Source organism: Bos indicus x Bos taurus, chromosome 8, assembly GCF_003369695.1.
Source record: "Bos indicus x Bos taurus breed Angus x Brahman F1 hybrid chromosome 8, Bos_hybrid_MaternalHap_v2.0, whole genome shotgun sequence".
In the NCBI taxonomy this organism is placed as follows: domain Eukaryota; kingdom Metazoa; phylum Chordata; class Mammalia; order Artiodactyla; family Bovidae; genus Bos; species Bos indicus x Bos taurus.
In genome coordinates this window covers 111,182,666-111,208,499 of record NC_040083.1, presented here as the reverse complement: position 1 = coordinate 111,208,499, position 25,834 = coordinate 111,182,666, and the positions used below count along the sequence as shown (strand labels likewise).

Here is a 25,834-nt window from a genome sequence, read left to right as displayed (position 1 = left end):
AATGTTTAAGATGATATCTTGTACAGGATATCGTTGAAGATAATTATTGAAAATAATTAGGAAGCTCTGTCTTTGTTTTCTTCCCTTAAAAGGCAAGAATGTTTGAACCATATTTGCAAAAAACGTATACATATATATATACATTTATAAAATGGAGCACAGCAAAAAAATAGCAAGGGTATTAATAGAGCCGCTCTCAGACAGGACTTGCCTGTGTGATTAGAGGATCCGCTCAAATCCGAGGCATCATACAGAACCGCCGAGCATCAGCCTCCTCCACAGACAAGGACGAGGCAGGAGGGGCCTGCAAGCCCCAGGTGCCGAGGGACCAACGGCCACGACCTGACCACACACGTGCTCAGACAGTCCCCGCCCGGCCTCAAGGGTCTCTGGCTCTGTTACTTGGGGGTTAATTAACCCCAGTAGGTAACAGTGGAGACCCTGGAGACCACCAGCCCTGGGAGAGCCTGGAGACGGGCGCCCCATCCCACTGCCCAACCGCCCTCGATCTTCCGCACAAAGGCCTGTCACTTGGTGGGGACGGACACAGGGGGCTCCAGGCTTGTCTGTGGCCCTCAGACACTCGCCCCTCCGTGACCCACTTCACTTAACCCTGAATACCAGCCTTGCCCTGCAGAACCTCTGAGAGGGGCCCGGGGTGGCCACCGCAGTGCTGGACGGAGGCCCCAGGAATTTATCAGGCCCAGACTCAGCCCCACCAGGCGTGGCCCACAAGGCAGATGGTCAGTGCAAGGGGATTCGACCAGAACCTGGGGAAAACCACCCGCTTCCTCTCCCGGGAGCCTGGCCCAGTTAAGAAGTCTGACAGCAGAGACGTCTTTAAGAATGACTCTGATCCAGGGCCCCACTTACGGTGTGACCGCAGCATCAGGGGTCACCGCCCAGGAGGCACTGACCAGCTGGATGCACCTCACCTCTTCCTTGGACAGTCTCAACCTGTCCCAGAAAACCTTTCTCCCCAAAACCCACTTTCCCGCCTCACCAACTCTGCAAACCACGTGGATGACGGGCCTCGTGCCAGCCCGTCTTGGCGCTAGTCCTCGCGGGCACATGCGCTCCTCTCCCGGGGACAGAACACCTGGAGTCCGTGCCCCGAGTGCCGGACAGAGGCCTGCAGGGTCAGGACAGCGTCTCGTCTCTAAGGAAGCTCGCAGACAGTCACCCATCCGGGTTCAAGGGGAGCCCTCCCGGGTGCCCGCCCTGGCCCCCACTCCATAACCAGGAGCAAGCGCCAGGTCGAACCCTTAACAAACGTCACCGCCAGTCAAGCTCCCCGCGCTGCCTCTACATGGACTCTGTCGGCCTCCAAGGGAAGGAAAGGCCGCGAAACTGACCAACACCCTGCCTCCAACACCCACACTGAGTGGCCTCTGGCCAACAGTCCACGAGGAACCCAGACCCTCTGTCCAAGCACATCCGAGAGCTCTCCAATGAGACCCCTAGCCCACAGCCTCGCCAGCCTTGAGGTTCCAGACTTCTGACGGTCCCCACAGAAACTGCATGATGGCCAGTGGGAAGCGCTAACTCGGGGGCGCCTGTCAGGGAGCATGGGTAACTGACAAGACCCCACGTGAACTCAGCAGTGGAGACCCCCACAGAGAGGGCAGGGGCCCCGCCCAAGGTCACAGCCGCCCTGCAGAACGCGTCCGGCTCCCGCTCCACCACTCTCTCTACCACAGGAACCAGCAGGGCCGCAGAGCGCCGCGCCCACGGGTGCCAAGACGTCTGCGAGGCAGGTTCTAGTGAAAGCCTGAAAGACAGCTCACCGTCAGCTTTTCAAGGGGCTACTCGGGGCAGCCAGCATGGTGCAAGTTGTTAAGGTTAATCAATCACTTTTTCTGGTTTCCTGGTGACATGGAGACAGAACTCAGCAAGAACTCCAGAGGGTGCAGTGCACACGGTAATCTGCTTCCAGCATTAAAGAGAAATATTCAGTGCTTCCTGGTCCAGGAAGAGTGATGAAAGGCTCCCCCGAACCCTCTCAGAAGAGCGACTGGTGCAGGACAAGAACAGAGAAGGCACCGCCGACGAACAAAACACTGGGACTCAAGCCAGCGGGGGCAGTTCAAGGAGAGTCTCGGCATGAGGTTTCCAGAGACCCAAGCAGCATCCCCGTCACCAAGCCCCACAGTATGGAGCGGGGGCAGGACTGGGCAGACCTGGGCCAGGAGCAGGACTCAGCATAGAGAGGGGGCAGGACTCAGCATGGAGACGGGGAGGACTCAGCATGGAGATGGGGAGGACTCAGCGTGGAGCGGGGGCAGGACTCAGCATGGAGCAGGGGTAGGACTCAGTGTGGTGATGGGGAGGACTCAGCGTGGAGCGGGGGCAGGACTCAGCATGGAGATGGGGAGGACTCAGCGTGGAGCAGGGGCAGGACTTAGTGTGGAGACGGGGAGGACTCAGCGTGGAGCAGGAGCAGGACTCAGCATGGAGCAGGGGCAGGACTCAGCGTGGAGCGGGGGCAGGACTCAACGTGGAGCGGGGGCAGGACTCAGCGTGGAGACGGGGAGGACTCAGTGTGTAGCAGGGGAAGGACTCAGCATGGAGCAGGGGCAGGACTCAGCGTGGAGCGGGGGCAGGACTCAACGTGGAGCGTGGGCAGGACTCAGCGTGGAGATGGGGAGGACTCAGCGTGTAGCAGGGGAAGGACTCAGCGTGGAGACGGGGAGGACTCAGCGTGGGGCAGGGGCAGGACTCTGTGGAGACAGGGAGGACTCAGCGTGGAGCAGGAGCAGGACTCAGCGTGGAGCAGGGGCAGGACTCAGCGTGGATCGGGGGCAGGACTCAACGTGGAGCGCGGGCAGGACTCAGTGTGGAGACGGGGAGGACTCAATGTGGAGCAGGGGAAGGACTCAGCGTGGAGACGGGGAGGACTCAGCGTGGAGCGGGGGCAGGACTCAGCGTGGAGCAGAAGCAGGACTCAGTGTGGAGCAGGGGCAGGACTCAGCGTGGAGCGGGGGCAGGACTCAACGTGGAGCGCGGGCAGGACTCAGCGTAGAGACGGGGAGGACTCAGCGTGGAGCAGGGGCAGGACTCAGTGTGGAGACGGGGAGGACTCAGCGTGGAGCGGGGGCAGGACTCAGCGTGGAGATGGGGAGGACTCAGCGTGGAGCGGGGGCAGGACTCAGCGTGGAGACGGGGAGGACTCAGCGTGGAGACGGGGAGGACTCAGCGTGGAGCGGGGGCAGGACTCAGCATGGAGACAGGGAGGACTCAGCGTGGAGACGGGGAGGACTCAGCGTGAAGCGGGGGCGGGACTCAGCGTGGAGACGGGGAGGACTCCGCGTGGAGCAGGGGCAGGACTCCGCGTGGAGACGGGGAGGACTCCGCGTGGAGCGGGGGCAGGACTCAGCATAGAGACGGGGCAGGACTCAGCGTGGAGCGGGGGCAGGACTCTGTGGAGACAGGGAGGACTCAGCGTGGAGACGGGGAGGACTCAGCGTGGAGCGGGGGCAGGACTCAGCGCGGAGACGGGGAGGACTCAGCGCGGAGATGGGGAGGACTCAGCGTGGAGCGGGGGCAGGACTCAGCACGGAGACGGGGAGGACTCAGCGCGGAGACGGGGAGGACTCAGCGTGGAGCGGGGGCAGGACTCAGCGCAGAGACGGGGAGGACTCAGCGTGGAGATGGGGAGGACTCCGCGTGGAGACAGGGAGGACTCCGCGTGGAGTGGGGGCGGGACTCAGCATAGAGACGGGGCAGGACTCAACGTGGAGTGGGGGCAGCTCAGTGTGGAGAGGAGGCAGGACTCAAGAATCTGGGGCGCAGCACATGCCCCTCAGGATCAGAGAGATCAGCAAGCGCCACCATCCTACCCCCTCACCCCACCAACGTGAAGCAACTGCAGGGCTGTGGCCTTTCCAGCACAAGAGACGCCGCGTCCATGCAGGCAAGTCCACCGTGAGCCTGGCCCCAGCTGCCAGTCACACAGCAGCCCCCAGTGTGGGAGCCCCTCTCCCTGGAACACCCTGCACAGCCCCCAGGCGGGGGCTGACAGCCCTGAGCCAGGCCTGGTGGGCTTCCTCCCCTCTCCAAGACGGGTTTAGGCCTGGACACACAGTCACGCATGAAAAGGTGACAAAGGGACTTCCAGGAAAGGCTTTCATTACAAACCAAGGGTGCTGTGGAGTCTGGATGTGATGGCTGGAACCTCTGCAGCCACCTTTTGGTCATGACGCAGAAAGCAGTGACAGGCGGACACGGCAGAGGAGAAACATGCAGAGTCGCTGGGCCCTCGATTTGATGAAGACCCTGAATTAACCAACCCCGGGGAGCTGTATTCCCCCACCTGTTTCAGCAGACAATAAAACCTCCTATCTAAGTCACTTCTTATGTCCTGCAGCCAACTGAGTTCTCACCGACACACCCAGGATGCCCCTCTGAGCCGACGCCATCAGGGGTGCCTTCAGGGAAGGGCAGCCCCCCTTTGAGCCGGACACCCGAGCGGGTCCCCACTTTCCCAGTGAGTGACCACGAGTTACTGCATCTCTCTAAGGCCTGGCTTTCTCTCCTGTGTCTCATTTGTAAGACAGATATCAAAGAATCTGCCCCCAAGGCTATGAGGATTCAACAAGACGAACCCCTAAAAAGCACCACCCCTGCCCCCAGCTCTGCTCTGCCTTCAGGGACCCAGGGGAAGGGACAGGGGGCGCTGTCTTCTGGGCCCAGGGAGGGGCCTCAGGACTGTCTTGGGAGTGCAACTCGGCAGGACACCCCAGGCCCATCGCTGCCTTCAGAAGGGGGAAGAAAGGGCCCCACCGCCCCCACCCCCACCCCGGGGTCACAGGGCAGGAGGGCTACCCGCTGCGTGCCACGCCCCGGCCCACGACGGCCTGAGACCCAGCAAGGCTGGTGGCTCCCACACCCGTGAAGGACTCTGCCCCCCAGGAGTGCTCTGGCTCCACAGGTTTTGAGAGCGGCCTCCTGGAAACCAGAGTCCCCATGTTTAGGAAATGCACGCACAGCAGCAGGTGCCAGCAAAGGTGAGGAGCCCGAGGTCATTTTCGACGTGTCTGCAGTTCATTTCAAGCAGGCCTGACACTGCAGGAAGAAGAGCGAGAAGGGCTTCCCTCTGTGGCACCAAAAGCCAGCCCCTCCTCGTGGACAGAAACCGTGTCTGACACCCACCGACGCGGTGTGATCTCCAAACAGACTCCAAACAGGGAAGGCTGTGAGGGCGGATTTAAGGTCTTTGGCCGAGATGGGCGAGAAGATAACAGGTGTTTCTGTCCCACTGAGGAGCCACGAGCAAGGTGCTGGAGAGACGGGCTCTCTGTGCCTTCCACTTTTAACCTGGGGGCTCCGGGAGCCGGCCCTCCTCCCCACTGGCCACACGCGGAGCCCAGGAAGCTGAGGGAAGGGGGGTCGTGGGCGAGGAGGCGGGGAGGCTGGGCTGCACCCTGAGCCTCTGGCCCTGGGCAGTGAGCTGGCCCTGGGCGTGGGCACAGCAGGCAGGGCTGCGGGGAGCGACTCCCCATCGGCGTGGGCTGCGGCCTCCTACAGCATGTTTTAAACCTGCACTAGAGGTTTCTGGAAGCACACAATGTCCTTGAAGCCTGTTCTCTTCCTCCCAGGAAGTGCTCCCCTGGGCACCGGCCCTCAGGCCTGTATGCAGGTGACGCCAGCCGCCCTTCCGCCCCGCGGAAGCTAGTTCTTCCCACAGCCGGGGAAAGCCCTAGAACCCGGGCGTGAGCACACGCAGACCCAAATCGGCGGGCACCACCTTGGGGTCCCAGTACCCCTGGAGCACCCCCTCCAGGCCTCCCTGGGGCTCTGCTAATGATTACAAATGGCAGAGAGCCTCTGATTTAATTGCAAAAGGTAATGATGCAGTGAGCATAAGATTAGATTCACCGCAGAAGGCAATATCCTCAAACAATAAGGACAAAAATTGAGGAGCTGGGTGTGAAGATGGCTGGAATCGATAGGAAGGTTTCGGTATTAAATACTCCAGCCCCGGGGTCGCAAAGTGGTATCGACAGAACTGCTGACAGCAGATAAAAAAAGGGGAGAGAAACGAAATTGGTCCCTGCAGAAAATCAGTTACAGATTAATCACCCTACAGTAAAAGCATTTTGAGACGACGGAGGGTCTGAAGAGCTGTTCACACTTTGATGACTGAACAGGCCCACAAAGTGGGGGCCCCAGAGCAGTGGACTCCTAACACCCCCCCGGGCGTCGCCTGCCGGGGGCGGTGGCCGCTCGGTCACTCCGCACATCCCCGGACCAGGGCTGGCGTCCTGCCCAGCGCTACCATGAGGCCCGGCACCCTCACAGGACAGCCATGTCCCTTTCTGGGCTCAAGGGTGGTCTCAGGGAACAGCCAGCCCCCTGAGCGCAGGCGGGGGCAGGGAGCAGGAGGGGGCACCCTGGACTCTGGTCTGGATGCCCTGCCGAGTACCCTGGAAGGCGGAGGGATGGGGGGACTGTGGAGGCGTCGACCTGGACTCGGGGCCCACAGGGCCATGCCGGGAGCCAGCTCCCCTCAGGTTCCCGTTGGGCCTCAGTTTGGGTGAAATCTGCTTTCTGCTCCAGGATAAAGAGACATCTTATTTTTTTCTTAATTTTAATAAAGACAGTGCTTTCCTGAAGGATTATGACTGTGCTGGGGAAACCAGCTGACTCCTAACTTCCCACTGAAGCCTGAGAGAAGTGCTTCCGGTCGCGCGGTTTCTGTATGTGGACAGGTCACTCCACACTGGGACGAGTCTGACTTCTAGGCCATGTGTCGATAACGACCCATCACTACACATGCGACCTCAACCCAGAAGGGAAGACATGGGGCAAGAGAGCTGAGCACGCGTCCCAGGCACGGACGGACAGAAGGCGAACATGGCCCCTGAACGGGTCTCCCAGAGGCGCGCCTCTCACACGCCGGGGGGCGGCAGTGGGGCCCCAGGCATGGGGGGCATTAGAGCCGTTGTCGTGTCAAAGTGCTTCACCTTCTCTCCAGAGTTGCGGCTTCGACAAACAAATGCACTGAAATTATGAATCCATGTCAAACAAGACATTTGATAAGAGGACATTTTAAGGAATCATATATGAAAAAATACCTACCAATGGGTAGAATATTTAGTCTCTAAAAGACACACTCTTTGAGGTGAGGAGTATGTGAAAGCCAGACTGGTTCCCAAGAAGCCTGGCGCATAGCACTGAGCAGGTCTGGGGGTGAACGGGCCGTCGGGGGAGACGCCGCCTTCTGGTCAGGACCCTGTAGCAGAGCTGCCCCCGAGCCGCAGGGCGAGACCTCAGGGGACACACGGGCGCCTGACAGGGCAGGACGATGGCCACGGCCACCCAGACGGAAAGGCGGACGCGCCCGACAGCCACACCCTGAGACGCTGACGGGCCAGCGGGTCACGGTCAACAGTTATTTTCATGACCAGGAAACCTTTGTGTCATGAATGCTCCTCTCTGAAAGGAGGAGCATGTATTTAACCAAATACATGTTGGAAACCCTTCATTAAAAAGATTCACACTTGAAACAGAAGACTACGATTCAGGGCAAATTACAGCCAAAGGGGAGAGTTTTGTCAACATCCAGGTTCCTTGTCATATTTGCACCCGGCCCTGAGACCAGAATCGGAATCTTTTTGCCTGAAAGAGACAGTCAGTCAGTCATCTGAATGACAATGATCCAGTCCGTTTCTTAGTGATTTCAAAATCAGTGTCAAGATTCTAAACATGTATGAACCGAGGAGTGTATTCTGAACTCGCCTGAAGGGTCTAATCAGGAAGACAGAGGACAGAAACCTCGTGGCTTGAGTTACTCACCATGGCCTGGCTGGAGCTTTCCTGCAAGTCCCACAGCAGGATGTGATTGTCGGCCAGCGAGATGACCCTCTTCCCGTCTCCCGCGGGCTCCCAGGCGACGCTGTGGGAAGGAGGGAGCCCAGAGTTACGAGGTGCCCACCCCGAGGCCCGGAGCTCGGACACATGGCCCTCAGCTAGGCCCGGCCCAGCCCCCGTCAGCAGGGGGAGGCAGCGTGACCTGGGGCAGTGACCCGGCGCAGCTACCATGCTCCTGAGGCCTGAGTGCCCACATCCCTCCCCAGGGTTCACTGAGGTCGGGAGGATGGGCCCCTGTGATGGGGTAAGTGCCCTGGTGTGGACTGACACCAGTTCCCAGGCTCCCTGTCTCTGTGTATATATGTCTCTGTCTCTCTACTTCTCTCTTCCTATACATCTCCGTCTCTATATCTCCGTCTCTCTCCACGTCCCCGCCTCTCTCCGCGTCCCCGCCTCTCTCCGCGTCTGCGTCTCCATCTCTATATCTCCGTTTCTCTCTGCGTCTCCGTCTCTCCGTGTCTCTGTCTCTCTCTCCGTCTCTCTCCGCGTCTGCGTCTCTGTCTCTCTCTGCGTCCCCGTCTCTCCCCGTGTCTCCATCTCTCTCCGCCTCTCCGTCTCTCTCCATCTCCGCATCTCTCTCTCCGTCTCCGTCTCTCTGCGTCTCCGTCTCTCTCTGTCTCCGTCTCTCTCCGCGTCTCCGTCTCGCTCTGCGTCTCCGTTTCTCTCTGCGTCTCCATCTCTCTCTTACTGTCTGGTGAACAGCGGCCACCTGCCAGTTGGGAAAAGAGCCCACTCAGCCCCTGACCTGCCCACACCCTGACCCCAGCTCTCCAGCCCCGGGAACTGTGAGCAGTCCAGCCGTGGGTTTCATCAGGGCACCTGAGCTGAGGCACTGCTGACGCCTTCTCCCAGGACCTGAGGCACAGACAGCTGACAGACCCTGGCCGCTGAGATGCTGGGCGGCCTGCTGGGGGCTGGGTCTGAAGGGGCCCAGGTGGGTGGTGCCCACATCTTCCACTGCCCCCTCCTGGGAGGGCAAAGCTGACAGCCCTGGTCACCCGCCAGGCCCGAGACGGCAGACCACGTCCTTCTGTCTCAGCCCACGTGAGCCAGGGTTTCCTGTCACCTGCAGCCAAAGCCGTCTTAACTGACGAATGCGTATCTGAACAACCAACAAGATAAAAATCACATCGCCCGAGCGATAAAACCATGAAGAGGCTGAGAATTTTTCAGTGTGACCACAGGGATTTCTGTCTTCCCTAATGAAATTCTTCCGAGCTTACGAAGAGAGCTTCATTTCACATCCTCCCACACGTGACCACTGCAGACACCAATGGAGACCCTCACGGCTTCTCTTCCACACAGAACACGATACCGACCGACCGGGGGCACCTCCCTAGTACGACCCCTCAAGACTGTCAGTGAGCTGTTACGACTTTTATCACAACAGTGCCTGCTGCTCGGTCACTCAGTCAGGTCCAAATCTGTGTGACCCCATGAACTGCAGCCCACCAGGCTCCTCTGTCCATGGGACTCTCCAGGCAAGAAGACTGGAGTGAGTAGCCATTCTTTTCTCCAGGGGACCTTCCCCACCCAGGGGTTGAACCAGAGTTTTCCACATTGCAGGCGGATTCTTTACTGCTGTGCCCCGTGGGCAGCCCATCTGTATGACCAGAGATGCCCAAAGTAGAAAAGCAGAAGGAAAACACAGGTACCTCAGAAAACCGACATGAATCACGTCAATAACAGTTTGTTAACTTCCTGTGAAAGAGCCGAGACTAAGGAGAAAGCCACCAACTGTCCTGGGAGGGGGAGAGAGCCCGTGCGCTGGAAACCTGGGCTCTGTCTAACCCAGGTGTGAGGCCTCGAGGAGGGCACGGAAGGAGAGGTAGACATGCCGATCCAGGTCTGGGACACGTTCTCACTGCTGCCACAGCCCCGGCTCCCACACAGGACCTGCAGAGAGGCCCCAAACAGACGGGAAAGGGGCCGGCACCCGGCATGTTTGGGGGAGGCTGTGGTCGGGACCTGTGTCTGCCAAACCTGACATGATGGGTGACTCGGGGCAGCTCACTATTGAAAACTATAAGAAGAAACCAAACCCCACAGGAGCACACACAGAGGGGGCGACTCAAAGGCGCATCAAGGAAAACCAGGACTGAGGATCAGAAGGTAAAACGAGTGCACTTTTCAAGCCACTGAGCAGGGCGACCGCGGTCCTGACGTGTGGACCGTCCCGCACGGTCACAACTGAGGAAACACGCCCCGCACCCTCGCCTCCTCCTGCCAGCCTCACCGGGCTCCCGGCCCCCACCTTCCCACTGCGCTCCTCCTGCCAGCCTCACCCGGCTCCCAGCCCCCACCTTCCCACTGCGCTCCTCCTGCCAGTCTCACCCGGCTCCCGGCCCCCACCTTCCCACTGCGCTCCTCCTGCCAGCCTCACCCGGCTCCCGGCCCCCACCTTCCCACTGCGCTCCTCCTGCCAGCCTCACCCGGCTCCCGGCCCCCACCTTCCCACTGTGCTCCTCCTGCCAGTCTCACCTGGCTCCCGGCCCCCACCTTCCCACTGTGCTCCTCCTGCCAGCCTCACCCGGCTCCCGGCCCCCACCTTCCCACTGTGCTCCTCCCAGGCGTCTCCCTTTTGTCCTACAACTTCTGCCCCCATGGAAGCAACAAACCCAGGGTGTGTGTGTGTCCGTCTCCAGACAGTCGGCACGGCCAGGCGATCGGGGTCCTTGCTAAAAAAGAGCGGGCCTGAGGTGCACACAGACAGGACTGTCCCCAGAGGAGACGCCCCCTCTCACTCGGGCCCAGCCACTGAGCACAGTTGCTGTTTACTGTCCACCCGGGGGTGACGCATCTGACAGTACGTGCGGTGGGTTTACAGGGAGCAAGCCCTGTGATCGAGAAAGGCGGGAATAAGCAGGGCATGCGAAGTGCAATAAAAAAGGAAATTCTACTGCATCACACATCATCACCAGGGAACCAGCGCTATAAACATAGGAAAATGACCCAGAGTTTCTGCCACACTTGCTGCTCCAAACTAGGGCATTTATTTCTTTGTTCATAAAAGTCACCCATGTTTCTGCTTTTTCACTCTCTCTCCATAGGTGTGAGTGACATAAAGCTGTATTAACAAGTCAGGAGCCAGACAGCACCACCTAATGTATGTACACTGCACCCCCTCATTATCACTGAGAGAGAAACACGAGGAAAGGGCCGTCTCTGCAAATAAACCCAAGCGAGAGAAACAAAAGCTCTCTGTGCAGTTAACAAGGCCAGGATAGCAGGAGCAAGGGTCCTGATCTCACAGGCCGGCCGCACGTGATCAAACAAAACACACTTCTCTTCCTCAGACAAGTGGTTCCAAAATGAGTGACTCACACGCTAGGTTTCGACGCCTGGGCTAAGGACACTCTGTGGACGCTGAGAAACTCTTAAAACGACCTCCGTGGAAGATTACTTTGGTGGCGGTTTAGTCGCTAAGTCGTGTCTAACTCTTGCGACCCCACGGACTGAAGCCCGCCAGGCTCCTCTGTCTGTGGGGTTCTCCAGGCAAGAATACTGCAGTGGGTTGCCCTTTCCTTCTCCAGGGGATCTTCCTGACCCAAGGATTGAACATGGGTCTCCTGCACTGCAGGCAGATTCATTACCAGCTGAGCTACGACTACTTTTAGTCCACATCATTTACCTCTTCAACCTACCCCCTGAAGCCCCTTCTGGCAGGCAGGAGGGCTGTCAGGCCAGCACAGCTGCTAGAAGGATAGAGACCACCGAATACGAGACACGTGAGACGGCAGTTACCACGTGCCATGGAGCTGAAGACAGAGCGCACGAGAGCTAGGCGAGGACCACTGCTCCAGTGGTGCTCCGAAACCCTCCTGTTTGTTACTTTACTGAAAACGGGAAAACCTTCAATAAGAAACACATCTATTAAGTCATTGGTGACTGTATCAGTGGTTACCAGCCAAGTTTTGAAAACCTTTTACAAGAAGAATGTAATACATTATTTCCTCAATTTATATATCTCTCTCTAAAAATACACAGATTTGGCAACCTGATGAATTCTTCCTGCTCAAAAATTCACAGCAAAATGTAAGTTAGCTTTTCATAAATGCTATAAAGATTTTTTTTTCAAAAAAGACCACTTTAAGAGTTACACCATTAAGTCAGGAAGCCCCCTTTGATCAAATCTATGGATGCGAGGTTTCCTGTGGCTGTGACATGTGGACACTTGTAGTGACACGAAGATGTATGCCCAGCCAGGGACCCCTTCCTGAGAACAGAGGGGTGTGTGGATCTGGGCACCAGTGAGTTACTTATTGAAGGTCTGTGTTTATTCTAACGCCGCTTGCCTGCACAGACTTACTGGTCCATCACCCACGTGCAGGGCTCAACAGAAAGACACCCTCACACTGAGAGTCCAGCCACGGACGGTGTGCGGGTGGGAAGACCTGCCCTCCCCAGAAGCCCCCTGGGTGGGCTTGTCTGAGGCCCCATCACAACACAGGGTGGACATGGAGCCGATGGACACCACCCCCTGGGGCTCCTGTCCTGTCCTCCTCCCGCAGGGTGGCTCTGACAACCATCCCGTTTGACGTGGAGACGTTGGCCACAGGGAAAGGGGAGGGCGTCTTTACGCTGCCCTGTGAGATCACCAACTGTTCTTCCCTGTACAAAGTAAGGGCCGTGAGGCTTCCCAGGGGCGCTAGTGGTGAAGAACTGCTGCCGATGCAGGAGACACAGAGACTCAGGTTCAGTCCCTCAGCCAGGAAATCCCCTGGAGGGCGGCATGGCAACCCGTGTGAGTATTCCTGACTGGAGAACCCCATGGACAGAGGAGCCTGGTGGGCTACAGTCCATGGGGCCACAGAGTCGGACACGACTGAAGTGACTTAATACACACACACAGGCATCTTTCCAGGCTTCTCTCAAAGCTCAGAGACCACTCCAGCAGGAGAGCAACTTCTCAGCTCCAGTTCATAAGCTTTACACCTAAGGACTCCAGGTGGGGTGAGAGAGGAAGCACACACGCGGATCTTATAAAAACCCACTAAGTCTCCCATGATGATGCTGTCGTAACCACAGAGACCTTTCCACCCTCACTGACAGCAGAGTCACACCATCAGCTCTCTGAAAACTTAAAACATCTTCTCTACTTATCCTCTGGGACAGCTTTGGAAGATATTAAGGATGGCTTAGAATTCACTGTGTGTAACATTCACCTGAACCAAAGCAAACCCCTCCATTACGTGGACTGAAACGAGAGCCACAAAACCAGAGGTGAGGCCCCATCCCTTCTTCTGGCCAAGCCACCGCAAGTGCTCAGGGACATGCCCAAGCTTCTCTTCTTGTGTTTGCCTCCACGCTCAACCCCAACACCCGCCTTTCTCCTCCTCCTATGAGGCCAGTAACGTGGACACCACCTTCCGGGATCCCCGACCCCTCAGCCGGGCTGGCATGTCAGTGTGACATTTACCTCCACCTACACTGAAGAGGGAACTTCCCCTAAAAGCTGGCACAGAAAGAAAAGGCCAGTGGTCCCCCATCAACGGCCAGGAGCATCTGGGAGGACCTGAGGGAGACCCAGCATGACCCTGGGGTGAGGCTCCCCAGCCGTCTCGGCCCCTCCACTCAAGGGAGAAGCAGGGTGCATGGGAAGGGGGCTGCAGCCAACTGTCATAACCGTATTCCATCCCCAAAGCTGCTGGGCTCTGATCTCAGTGATGCCTCCTTTAAGCAGATGCTCACCACCCACGGGACCCCATGATCTGTGTGCCTGCCCCCTGTACATCACCTGGGAAGCAGCCCTGCTCCCACCACCTGGACTCTGCTCCCCGGGTCGGCGGGGGGATGGGCCCGCAGCTGAAGTGCACCCCCTCAGCAACCCGAGAGCCTCTCCAGCATTGGGAGGAGACGCAGGGCCGAGTCACCCGTGGAGGCTACTCAGCGCTCCAGCCAATGGCGACCGTGATACTGCCAAGACCTCATGGGAGCCGGCGAAGGAGACCGCCACCCCTTCCTGCTCTTGCCTGCCGTGTTCCCAAACACCTCCCCCTCACGAGGCTGCAAGAGACACTGGGGTGAACAGAGAACAGGTGGGCTGCAGGAGCCCGGGGAACTCGGTGGGTCTGTGGTGGTTCCCGCTTATGGGGTCGCTGTGAGAAACTCAAGAGGTGATGTGCGTAAACCCTGCCCCCCAGGGCCAAATCAGGACTCAGCGTCGTCACTGTGGCCCCAATTCGCTCCCTCTCTCCCCACAGCACCAGGCGCTGTCCTTGGTGCTGAATTCTCCCCCTTTTCTCCTGCAGCACCAGGAGCTGTCATTGGTGCTGAATTCTCCCCCTTTTCTCCCGCAGCACCAGGGGCTGTCCTTGGTGCTGAATTCGCCCCTCTCCCACAGCACCCGAGCAGCTGCGCTCCAGGCGCTGTCCTTGGTGCTGAGGTCCCCTCCATGAAAGCAACTCAGCCTACACAGAAAGCCACGCAAGTATGAGCGCAGTGGAGCACCAGGGAGCAGCGACGGCTGCGATAAAAGATGAAATCGTGCAAAACGACAGAAGGGCCTGAGTGGGGGTGAGCAGGGGTCATCTGGAGAGAACCATTAGGAAGAGCCTCTCTGAGGAGGCAACAGTGAGCCCACGGGAGACTAGGGCTGCAGGTCCCCAGGCAGTCCTCCAGGCGACGTCAGGACCTGTGTCCCCACAGGCAGGAGTCAGGCCCCGAAGGGTCTGGGGGGCACGTTACACCAGCCCCTTCACTTCCTCACTTACAGACAATACCACAAATCCAGGGGCCCCGCCACAACCAGAAACGTCACCTCCTTTGCAGGAATGGAGACCTGCTCTAGAGAAACTGGTGACTTTCCAGTCACCCTACCACCACCTGGGACAGGTGAGCACAAGAAACCAGGCCCACATGCAACACGTCAGCACTCGGTCCCCCATGTAGCAGCATATGCCCACCAAGCACACAGAGTCACAGGCCCTCTAGAATGTCCCCCCTCAGCTCTGGCCAGTCCCTGGAGGGGCCTCAGGACACGAGCATCAGCCGCCAGGCACTGCCCAACCATGACTGTTGCGGTGGAGACATGGGGGCCGTCCGCCCAGAGTCTCGGCTGCTTGGGACAGAACAAGCTCAGTGGCCCTGAGGACAGGAGCCCACGCCTCGGCCGGTGAACAGAGCCACGCTCTGAGGCCCTGGGACTGTGCAGTGCTCCTGCACGCCCCCACGGGCAGCAGTGGCTGACGGTCAGGACGGCTGGGAGCCCCACTCTGAGATCAGCTCTCAGCACAGATAACAAGTCAGAAAAGAAAACAAAGGAACGGAACCACCGCCGGCCGCACGTGACCACCAGCAGCATCCCTCACCCCCACAGCTCTCCAGACTCAAGTTTGTGTGTTAGGAGGAAACTGACTGGACTGAAGACACTTCAGAGAAGGTGCAGCCGCCCCACGTGCCAGCGAGGGCACCGAGACGGGGCCCACACACACCCCAGGCACAGCCCCTGCCTCCACAATGCTGACACAGCGCTGCCCGGCCAGCAGCTGCCCCTGGGTGCTGGGCAGGGGAGCAGAGACGCGGGTGCTCACAGACTGTTCAGAGTCAGCTCACAGCAGCCCAAGGCTGCAGACCCAGAGGTGCTTCCACGAGGATGCGTCCACGGGCTGTCCATCCCCCTGGGTCCTCCTCGAGCAGGACCACACACACATGTGCAAACACTTCCTGGGGAGATGGGGCTGTTGACGGGGCTGCCGTCTGAGACGCACCTCCAAACAGCTCCGTGTGGGGTGCAGGGCGGCTCTGCCTTGGAGGACAGGACAGGCCCTCACACCTCTGCTGCACAGTCGGCTCATCCCCTGGGCAGGAGAGACCTGTGCGGCCTAGTACGCGCTGACACCCCTCCCCCACCCCAAGGCTGACAGGCCTCCCACCCCCAGATGGGGAGACGGTGGAAACCAGGATCAGCCCCAGCTCCAGACGTCACCTCCTCAGAGACCCCCTCGCCAATTCATGAGTGTCTCTTCCCTTGAGGCCCATGCACAGGGCTCATGACTGCAGCCTGCGCCCCGCCCGCCCGCCTGGGTCTCGGGTAGATGTTGACACCACGTCCCCCCAGAGACAGCCTGACTCCTGGAGGACAGGTCCCCAGCCCCATCACCCTGGAGCAAGGCAGGGTGTGCAACGGGTGCCTAATAGTCACCTGCTGGACTAGATGCGTTTAATTGGCGGGGGTGGCTGAGAAGGGACTGTGCATGCACACGCACACTCGGGAGTGCTACTGTATCAAGGACAACAACTCCTGTTGTAACATGCACACTCATCACAAGGGCACGTTCCCTCAGTCGCGTCTAGGAAACATGGCTTCTTGAGGGGAGAGCTGGGCGTGTTCTGAGGTCGGTCTGTGTGTCACCCCAGAGGCACAGCCACCCTGTCACCACGGACACGGGCAGCCACACGCCAGGGAGCCTGAGGGAGGTGGTGGCGTCTCTCTGTCCTGACCCTGCGTGGGACATTTGGGGAAATAAATTTGGTACAAAGCCTCCAAGGGCTTGGGACACAGCGTGACCCGCGCAGGGGCGTCCACGGGGTCCCCAGAAGGTGACAGCACAAGCCTTCGGCCCAAGGCGACAGGTCAGTTCACGCACAGGACGCTGGGTGGACGTGCCCAAGGCGACAGGTCAGTTCACGCACAGGATGGCTGGGTAGACGTGCACTTGTGAGGCAGAAAGCACTGGAGTGCTTCAGGGCTGGCCGGCGCCCGACCGTCCTCCCGGCAGGTACCAGCAGGACTGACGTTAGCGGGAGAGGCCCGGGACACAGCTCCGCTCAGAGTGTGTACAGCAGGGCCCTCGGAGATGCGTCATCTGGAGAACAACTGGCACTAAACAGAGCGAAGGCAAGCTGCTGGCGTCCCCTCTGCACAGAGTGGCCTCTGCAGGGGGACACGGGGCGAGGCCTACCAGGCAGTGCTGCCGCGGGCCGCAGGCTCCAGGTGACAGAGCAGCTCCAGGGCGTGTGCGGGGCTTGCAGCATCCTCGGGGGAGTCCTGGCCGCCGGGCTCCAGCTCCAAGGGCATCCTCCACACAGCGGCGCAGGTCACCACTTTGCTGTCTGCGGCTGCGGGACAGGACGAGGGAGACGTCAGCAAAGCATGCTGCCCCCCAGCCTGCACCCCTGCCCCGAGAAACCGGACCAGCCACGCAGCTCAAGCCCCTGATCCCCTGCTCCCACATCATCCTTCTGCCGAAGAAAATTTAATTTCCTCAAAATCGATCTCCTCCTGTTCTTCTTCAATAGTTCTTCAAACAAGGGAGGGAGACGGGGCGGAGGGGGGGTTGTGCAGCTAAAGCTATAATCACTGCGAGTGCAGAGGCCCGCATCAAACACATTTTTCCTGGAAGCCCCGCGAGACACCAGACTCGAGGGTGGGGGAGCACGTGTGCAGCGCTCACACATATGTGTTAAATGGTGTCAGTGGGGGTGCAGACCCCCGGTCCACTGAAGCCGTGAGCGCGGGCCGGGGGCCACAGGCCAAGCCCTGGCAGAGAGCAGCGTGGGGCCCGACCTTGACGCAAGACCCCTGTGTGGACAGAGAGGAGGGTCCCCTCTGCAAGGAGCACGCCAGCTCCAGGTTTATGCCCTCTAAACAAGTCCTCTTTTGTGAACAGATTTTTGCAGTGAGACACAAAATAAGATGAAAAGACACAAATGAGACAAAAGAAACAGATTTAACATTATATGATTAAAAGCTGAACCACAAACTCCTAAATATAAACTCTTCCAAAATTTGCTGCTTGGTTCTGAACAGCACATGTGCTAAACACCTTCCCCTTTAAAAACGGTCTTTAATAAATGGTAATAAAACAATGAATAGGCTTCAACATTAAACAGTAATTGGTATCAAGTGAAAAATATGAAATAATTGTAGAAAACAACGCCCCGTGAGCAGTAATTCCTACACAAAAATTAAGGCGGGGGGTGGGAGGACCTTACCACACATTAGCAAATGTCCCACTTCTCACTACATGCGCCGGCCCTTCAATCTAAACACCAAACGAATCAACCAAGAACCCCACAGCAGTAACCACACGGGAAACGCCTGCCCCCCGGGTGCTGTTATCACAACACCATTATCACCCACGACCAAACGGTCAGCAGGAGGATCAGGACTTCACCCACGTCTCTCTGATCCCAGTCTCAGCACTCTGTTCATGTACCTGACTGGGTCTGACAGAGCAGGGAATTGCAGCTTAAAGTATCATGGATGTTACATACAAATTCTATGTAAACACATCCACTTTTAACCATGCCAAGTAGAACATGACAGTTTCTGTCTATGAGCGAAATGGATTTTTTCTGCTGAGATTTTAAGTTCCACAGTCTCACTGCAGAGCCCCTGGGGTTGTCAATGGAACTCCTGAAAAGAGAAAAACTAACTGAAGAGACAGTTGGTAACTCTGAGTTGGAAGGCAGCAGCAAATGCCCAAAACATCCACCCAGCAGAGGCACAGATTATTTTAATCTTCCTAAATGACAGAAAAACAAAGTTCTACCCTGAAAAGTGATGGGACTAGTGACCTGAGAACAAAACACTGGCTGTGCGCACGAGCAGTGCGCCGCATGTGACGGCAGGCGACGCGGCAGCAACAACTGGTGCGCGGGGGGACCGGCTAGTGCTGGGCTCCCGGCGGACAGCTCCCTCTGGGGCTCTGCTCCGGTCGGGAAGGTAGCTCTTCCCACAGCTGCCTGCTCACCCAGCAAACATGACTGCTGGGGGTGAGACATTATGCGCTTCCCCCTTGAGAAGAGGAAGGAGACAAGAATACTGTGCCACCACCTCTAGTTAACGTCCCACGGGAGGTCTTAACTACTTCAACGTGACAAGAAAAAAACTGCAAGAACAAGAAAAGAGTAACAGAACCATTATTTGCTAATGATTATATGTGTAAAAACTTAGAATCTACACACACAGACGGTAGAAATACAAAGGGCAATCAGCAAAACTGCTAGACACAAAGATGATGTATAAAATTCAACTGGTATCTATAGAGAAACAAAGATTTTTAAAAACGAAATTTGAAAAACTATTAATGATCTAATTAAAAAATGAAATATCCAATAATATCTCAAACGAAAGAGGTACGAAATGCAAAACACTGCTAACAGAGCAAAGGCCTCGCTAGTGGGAGGGGCACACCATGTTCATGGATGGGAAACTTCTCACTGTAAAGAGCCCTGAACCCTCAAAGTCCTAGTTGGCTTTTTTTTTTTTGTGGAAGAAATGCTAAAACTTACACAGAAATGTGAAGTACGCAGATGGCCAAGGCAGTCATGCAGAAGAACAAACTGGATGGTTTACAATCTGGTATTAATTTACTGCTGATTCCCAGTTAGATAAATAGCCCAGAGAAAGCCAATGGAATCCAGAAATAGACTTCACAGAGATGGTCACCTGATTTAAAACAAAATGACAGAATGATACTTAACTGCAGTGGACAAAGGGTGGTCTTTTCAGTAAAAGATGCTGATGAGTTATGTATCCATGTGAAAAAAAAAAATGAGCTGCATTCTACTTCACAACATATCCGAAAACTAACTCCAGGTAGACTGGAGATTGAAATGAGTAAGACAGAACCATACAAATCTTTCTACAATACACAGTAGAATATCCTAAATGTGGAATTAGCAAAGACTTCTTAATGAGGCATAAAAACCACAAATGACAAAGAAAAAGACTGATAACAGGCTACTTCATAATTAAGAACTTCATTCACCAAGAGTCATTGGACTTTATCAAAATTTAAAACTGCCGCTCTTGGAAAGACTCAGCTTTAAAAATAGAGCAGAACTTGGAGACAATATTCGAACACATATATCTGTATCCTGATAAAGGGCTTGTATCTAATACACGTAAAGAATTTCTACAACTTAATAATCAGACAAGTAACCCAATTTTCAAAAGCAGGCAGAAGACTGAATCAGACATTTCACAAAAGAAAACATTTGAATGGTCAATAAGCACCAAAAAAGATGCTCAACATCAACAGTAATTGCACAACAAAACCAAAGCAAGATAGACCACATAACTGACAGGTGGCTAAAAGTCAACGCAAAGGCAACTGTACCCTCAAGTGTTGCTGGAAAGAGTGTAAAATAACTCAAACGTTCTGGAAAACGTTTTGGCAGTTGAAAGTCCACGTACCAGGGGACCCAGGAACCCTACTCTCAGGAGACGCTGTCGGGAAGCGTGGCTTGTTGGTAACAGGCTTTGTGACCACTCTCTGACCCCAGTAGTTAAATCTGGCCCCAAAGCGAGAGCAGCCTGCTGGTGGTAGGTGACTGCCAGAAGCCAGGGGGCAGCAATTATCGTTAACAACCAACCAGGCCAAGGTACCAGCCAAGGAAGGCCAACTGGCCGACAGACAACAGGAGACGTCCCCCAAGGAACGGAACAGATGGCCCTCCACCCCTGTATCACTGCCCCCGCCCCCGCCAACACACACACACACGCACGCGCGCGCGTGCGTTCACACAAATGCCAAGGGAAACAGGAGTGAATGAGCAGGAGGCTGAGGGGAGTCACTCCACTGAAGTCATAATCCTTTACCCAGGCCTGGGCTGGGCCGGTTTCAGACACAGGACCCACTGATGGGAACATGGCCCGAGGCCCCGCAATCAGGGCCCCGCAGCACCGGGCAGGAGTGTAACAAGGCACCCCCACCCCCACTGGCCTCCAGGGACCTCCTGCTGCTGCTCACATGCCAGGCAGAGCGCGACAACCTGGCAGCTCAAGGTTCACTGAACCCAAAGCGTCCCATGTCCCCGTCAGACTGGGGCACTGGGGGGCCAGGCAATAAATGGACAAAGCCAGGCCACAGCAGATGTGCCAGCCCTGCAGACCCACCCAGAGAGGCCGTTTCCAAGGGGCGGACATACAGCAGGAGGGAAAAGGCCCACCTCCCCGTGGCCTTTGGGGTCAGCGGGTGGAAGCCTCAGAAAGTGTCCCTCTCCCTGTCAGAGGCAGTGGAGACATGGGCCTACTTTAACGGTTAAAGGCATGTAGGGCCGGGGTGTTATGGACAATAGCCACAGAGCAGCTGCACTCGGCGGGCTAGGAAGAGGACAGGCGTACCCTGCCCCTCCTCGCCGTGTGCACTTGAGGCTGGAGGCCAACGGTCTAGCCAGAAGCCCAGAGGAGAAGACTGGGAGACTGACACACGGAGCCCAGTCAGACCAGACGCGGCCCCCGTGGATGCAAAACATGATCAAACGGTTGCGTAACACGAGGTCCAGATCTTTGCAAATCCAGGCGAGGTGCTGAAGGGAGGAGATGCCCTCCCTGCAGGGGAGTCGAAGGAAGCTGCTGGGAACAGAAGCAACCTGACCTGTGCCCCCAGGAAGCTGTGGGCACGTGGAAGTGGACACAGAGGCGCTCTGAGCAGGATCGCAGGCCCGGGGCCCTCGGGGCGTGGGGCATGGCCAGCACTGCCATGTGGGACACAACGAGCTGAACTAACGCCGAGAGCAATGAGGGCTGAGCCTCCGAGGACCAGACCGGGAAGGGCCCGGGGGACCAGTCGGGCGGGTGGAGGGCCTGCTCCAGACCAGGGATGGAGGCCGGCGATTCTGAAACCGGACCGCATCTGGCAGGAAGAATTCCATCAATACGAGGCGAGTCCGAAGCCCCTTACTGAAAGACAAACACCAGAACCATCCTGAGGAAGACCAGAAAGCCACCGGGAGGCGCCTGCTGACATTACCCGCCCGAGGGATGTGCAGGGCTGCAGAGTACTGTCAGGGTGCGCTCTTGGTCCAAGGAATATGGTAGGCATTATCGAAACTCTCCAAGGCATCAGAAGCAGATGAAATGGAAGGCAAACAGCGCTAACTGAGAAGCGCTGGAGGTGTGCCCACCGAGACACGCAAATGGGCTCTGAGGCTCTGAGGGTTTCCACATCTGTATGGATCTCAACTGAGCATTCAACACACATCCACCAGCTATCAAAGAACCCAAGGTGCTTTTAAGAAGGAAAACCTGATCTTTAGAAGGAAGATGCTGTAACGACCACCGAGGCGTTCTTTTATCTCTGTTTTCAAAGCTACCCTGAAGTCAGGCCCCGCAGTGTAACTGCCAGAGTTACTGCTCCACTCCGGTGACCGGGAGCCCCCTACCCCACACCACATGGACAGGGCCACCTCCTATGAGCCTGGTCTTCACCGCAGGTTCAGACCCACAGACGATCCAGTGCAGGCAACTCCCCACCATGCCCCACATTCTCAGATGAGGAGACCGAGGCCCAGGGACCCAAGTGTCCACCCCCGGCTCATGGGGCTCATTCACACCAGTCCAAAGCCAGCTGAAGCCTCCTGGCTTGGGAACAGCCTGGCACTCTGAAAGGGAAAACGTGCGCTGTGAGCTGTGTCTAGAAGGCCCATCTGACGCTGGCCTGACTGTTACGTGTAACACTCGATCTGAAGGCACTTAGATAAAAAGGCAATCAGGCAAATGGATGTGAGAGCGCATCGAGGGTGCCAAGTGCACCCACGCCAGGCGCGGACCACGGTAGGGAGCAGCAGTCCAGGCTTCGCGGACTCGGAGGAGATTAGCGCCTCTGTAAGCCTGAGCAAAGCCCGGCCGGGGATAGTCTGATCCACAGCCGCGGGGGAGGAGGCTTCCGTGGGGCGTGGTGACTCGGAATCTCAGGCTATTTTCAGAGACTTCTGCCGGCTGACACGGGCTGAGCAAGATTGATGAGGTGGGATCCAGCTGAGCTGGTGTAACCCGGCTGGCCCGCCAGCACCCAGGGAGGTGCCCGCCACGCCTCCCCACCAGCCCTGGCCTTCAGGTGCTGCAGGAGCCTGCAGTGAGAAACAAAGGGCAGCCAGGTGTCTCCCCATCGGTGGGAGCCCTGCACCCCGAGATGCCTGAGGGTGGGCCGGGCGATGCCTTGGCATCTGCCCCAGTGGTGGGAGCCCTGCACCCCGAGATGCCCGAGGGCGGGCAGGCGGTGCCTCGGCAGGAGCAGGGTAGGGGGATGGGCCATGAGCGCCGGCGGGCACAGGGAGGAAGCGTGCCAGCCCTGGGCTCCGGCTGTGCAGAGGAGACAGGAGGTGGGCCAGGCCCTCCAGCGCCTGGTGGGTGTGACCGCAGACTTGGGACTGACCAGGTGGGACCTGCCCTGAGCCCCCACGATGGAGTCATTGCCCCTCACTCGGCTCCTGAGACAGTTCACAGGCCAGGGCCCTGCCTTCCAGGAAACCTGGGTTCCACTGAGGAACGACCCCATAGCAGCACCCCAAGAACATCCTGTAGGTTTTCCCCCGGAAAGCCAACCACTCCCAGGGCAGCGGCGGCAGGAGGAAAGGGCCCTGTGAGAGCTGACGCGGTCCCTGCCCAGCACATCACACCCCATCTCACCGTCAGACCCACACACGGAGGCCTGGGCCCCCTCTCAGAGGGCCGGCAGGCACTGCGTGCAGACTCCAGACGGTACAACGGGAAGGGAGCAGGGTCCCCACCCTTCCAGGGACAGCAGAGCCAGTGGGGCAGGAAGCGGGGCATCCCCTTCCCCTCGGAACACTGTGGGGCGGGGGAACAGAGCACGTCTGGGGGCCCCTGTGTGCGGAGCTCCTTCACGCCCACGCTAAACCCACAGGGAACCTGCAAGGCAGCAGAAGGTTCCAGGAGGCGGCTCCCCGAGCCGGTGAGGCCGGTGTCCAGCGTGCTGCTGTCCCTGACGCGAGGCGGCGCGGGCACACGGCGACCTCCGAGAGGACTACCAGCAGCCGGCCCATAGCCACAGGGCGGGCGGCTCCTGACCCCCAGTGCATCGTCCTGGTGCCCCTCCCACAGCCACCGACCCAGGCGGGGGGCTGCTTGTCTCGGGGGCCCACCAGAGGATGGGGCTGCCTTTAAAGGAGATGCAGAGGCAACGGGAAGGGCCTGAGAAGGGCCCACACGCCCACAAAGCTGGGATGCCGCCTTCCATGTGCTCCCGTCTCAGCTCCGGAGGCGCCAGCCGCAGCCTGCTCCGTGACGACCACGCAGCTGCCCCGGCACCTCCCAGGCCTTCCCGGTGGAGGGGTCTGGGTGCTGCGGGGAGACAGGCTCTGCAAGGGGTCCCATGAGTGGTGTGGTGCCAGGTGTCTGGGGAGCTTCACCCCCAAGTGGGCCAGAACCCTCATCCCTCCGGGACCCCGCCACCTCCAGCTGGCAGCGACCTTTCTGTGGCCTCCCAGCCCAGAGCCCCGGCTGCTCACCCCAGCCGGCCTGCTGGCCCTTCCTCAGCCCTGTGTCATCCCGACACCCAGCCAGGTGGAACCAAGCGACCCCAAAGGCACAGGTGTGCGCCCATGATCTCACTCACCCCAGAGCTCCAGCCAAGCCCTGCGCGCCCAGCTCTGCTGAGACCACCCTCATCCTTACTCCTGAGACCCCCAGGGACGTTCACAGTCGTAGCTGGACTCCATGCGGCTCCAGCACTGTCCTGACTCCCCGAGTCTGTCTGGCAGCGCGTGCTGAGCAACCACAGGGATACACCCAGGCCACCCGCCTCTCGCCCCGCAGCCCTAATGCTGGCGCCCAGCAGAGAGCAGGCCAGGGCCAGCCAGGGCCCCTCCTGACCGCCGACCCTGCAGCTCTTCGGGGCAGGGCTGCTCCAAGGCCTCGCCCTCCAGCAGGCGCACTGCAGACCCCAGAGAGCTCTGCCCTTCTCTGACCTGACTTCCTGCAGACGCAGCTCCTTTCAGGCACCCACGCCCCACAGCTGCGGCCGCATGTCTGGCCCAGTGCCCCGAGGCCTGCCGCCCAGGGGCTCCTCCTCGGTTGGGCCCTGACACCTGACTGCAAACGTGCACCATCGGAGCCCACAGACGGCCATAGCTGCGGCGCTGGCTCCTGGCGGGTGCGCGCGCTGCCGGGTGGGGATGGAGCCAGCTGGCTCGGGTTGCCGTTGCCCAGGGAACGGCCACTGAAGCGTGTGCCCTTCACAGGCGCGGGGAACCCCACTGGTGCCCATTACTGCTCTCGGGGTGATGGGGCTGGCGCCAGTTCAGAAGCCTGACTCTGCACACGGACACGCAGGCTCATCTTGGAGCCTGACGAGCGGACACAGCGTCCCTCACGGGCCCAGCAAAGCACAGAGCAGAGAGGAGCCACCTCTGGGCCACGCGCTCATGAACCACCCCTGCCAGCTAGAAATGAGCGCACAGCCCTGGAACGACAGACACTGGAAATGCTCCTCCTTCCTTCCTCTCTTTATTTTGCTCTCTTTATTTTACTGAGAACGGCTCAAAGCGCAGGACGTGAAGGGGGGATTCTGAAACACAGAAGTAAGAGACCAACTTAAACCACGTCTGTGTGCTCATCAGTCTTTTGTAAACGAACAGGGTCACTGTTTGGAAATTCTGGATCTTTCCATGAAACACACACACACACATGTTACTTGGAAGGTTTGATAGCATTTTACATACTTACAGTACTTTCTCCTGAACAAGCTGCAAGTGCTCAGATCTTTGCAAAGTCCAAAGGCAGCTGAAGTTAGTCACACCGTGCGATTTTCATGCTGAAAAGCTCCTGACGGGGAGGGCTGAGAATGGGGCGGGTGCGGGAGTGTCTGCGTGGTGGACCCAGGTAACACTCCCTGCTGACACCTGACCTGACCCTCCTCCCCTGCGAGAGGTGACAAGGTGGGAAAGGGCTGGGTGGACGGATCCGAGTCCGCAGACGTGGTCACGGGAGACAGGCCTGCCCGCCCCCTCCGCTCACCTGCGCGCACGTGTGTCATCCAGGCTGCCCCTTTGCCCCGCCCCCTCAAGGCTCCTCCCCCCCGCCCTGCCCTCTCCGCGGTCTCCAGGCTCCTCCCCCCGCCCCGCCCCGCCCCCTCCGCGGTCTCCAGGCTCCTCCCCCAAACCCCCACCGCGTCCCGCATCTCCCCAGCGCTGCTCTCAGGAGTGTGGGTCCTTCCTTGAGCCTCCCTCTCGGGGCGGGGAGCCACCAAGAGAGCTGGGTAAAAGCGCC

General features: G+C 58.3%; 1 protein-coding gene across 6 annotated transcripts in view; it reads right to left on the bottom strand.

Annotated features, from left to right (window-relative positions):
* EIPR1 (EARP complex and GARP complex interacting protein 1) overlaps positions 1-25,834 on the bottom strand; it is a 76,522-nt gene that overhangs the window by 17,969 nt on the left and 32,719 nt on the right. For 5 of the 6 annotated variants that reach the window (XM_027550708.1, XM_027550709.1, XM_027550711.1 and 2 more), the window contains 2 exons: positions 16,776-16,932; positions 7,798-7,897 (listed from right to left, as the gene is read on the bottom strand). In XM_027550708.1, coding sequence (XP_027406509.1) covers positions 7,798-7,897; positions 16,776-16,932 — 257 coding nt within the window. Of the gene's footprint in view, positions 1-7,797; positions 7,898-16,775; positions 16,933-24,534; positions 24,821-25,834 lie in introns of those variants that run through there. The other variant, XM_027550713.1, reaches the window with a different exon arrangement.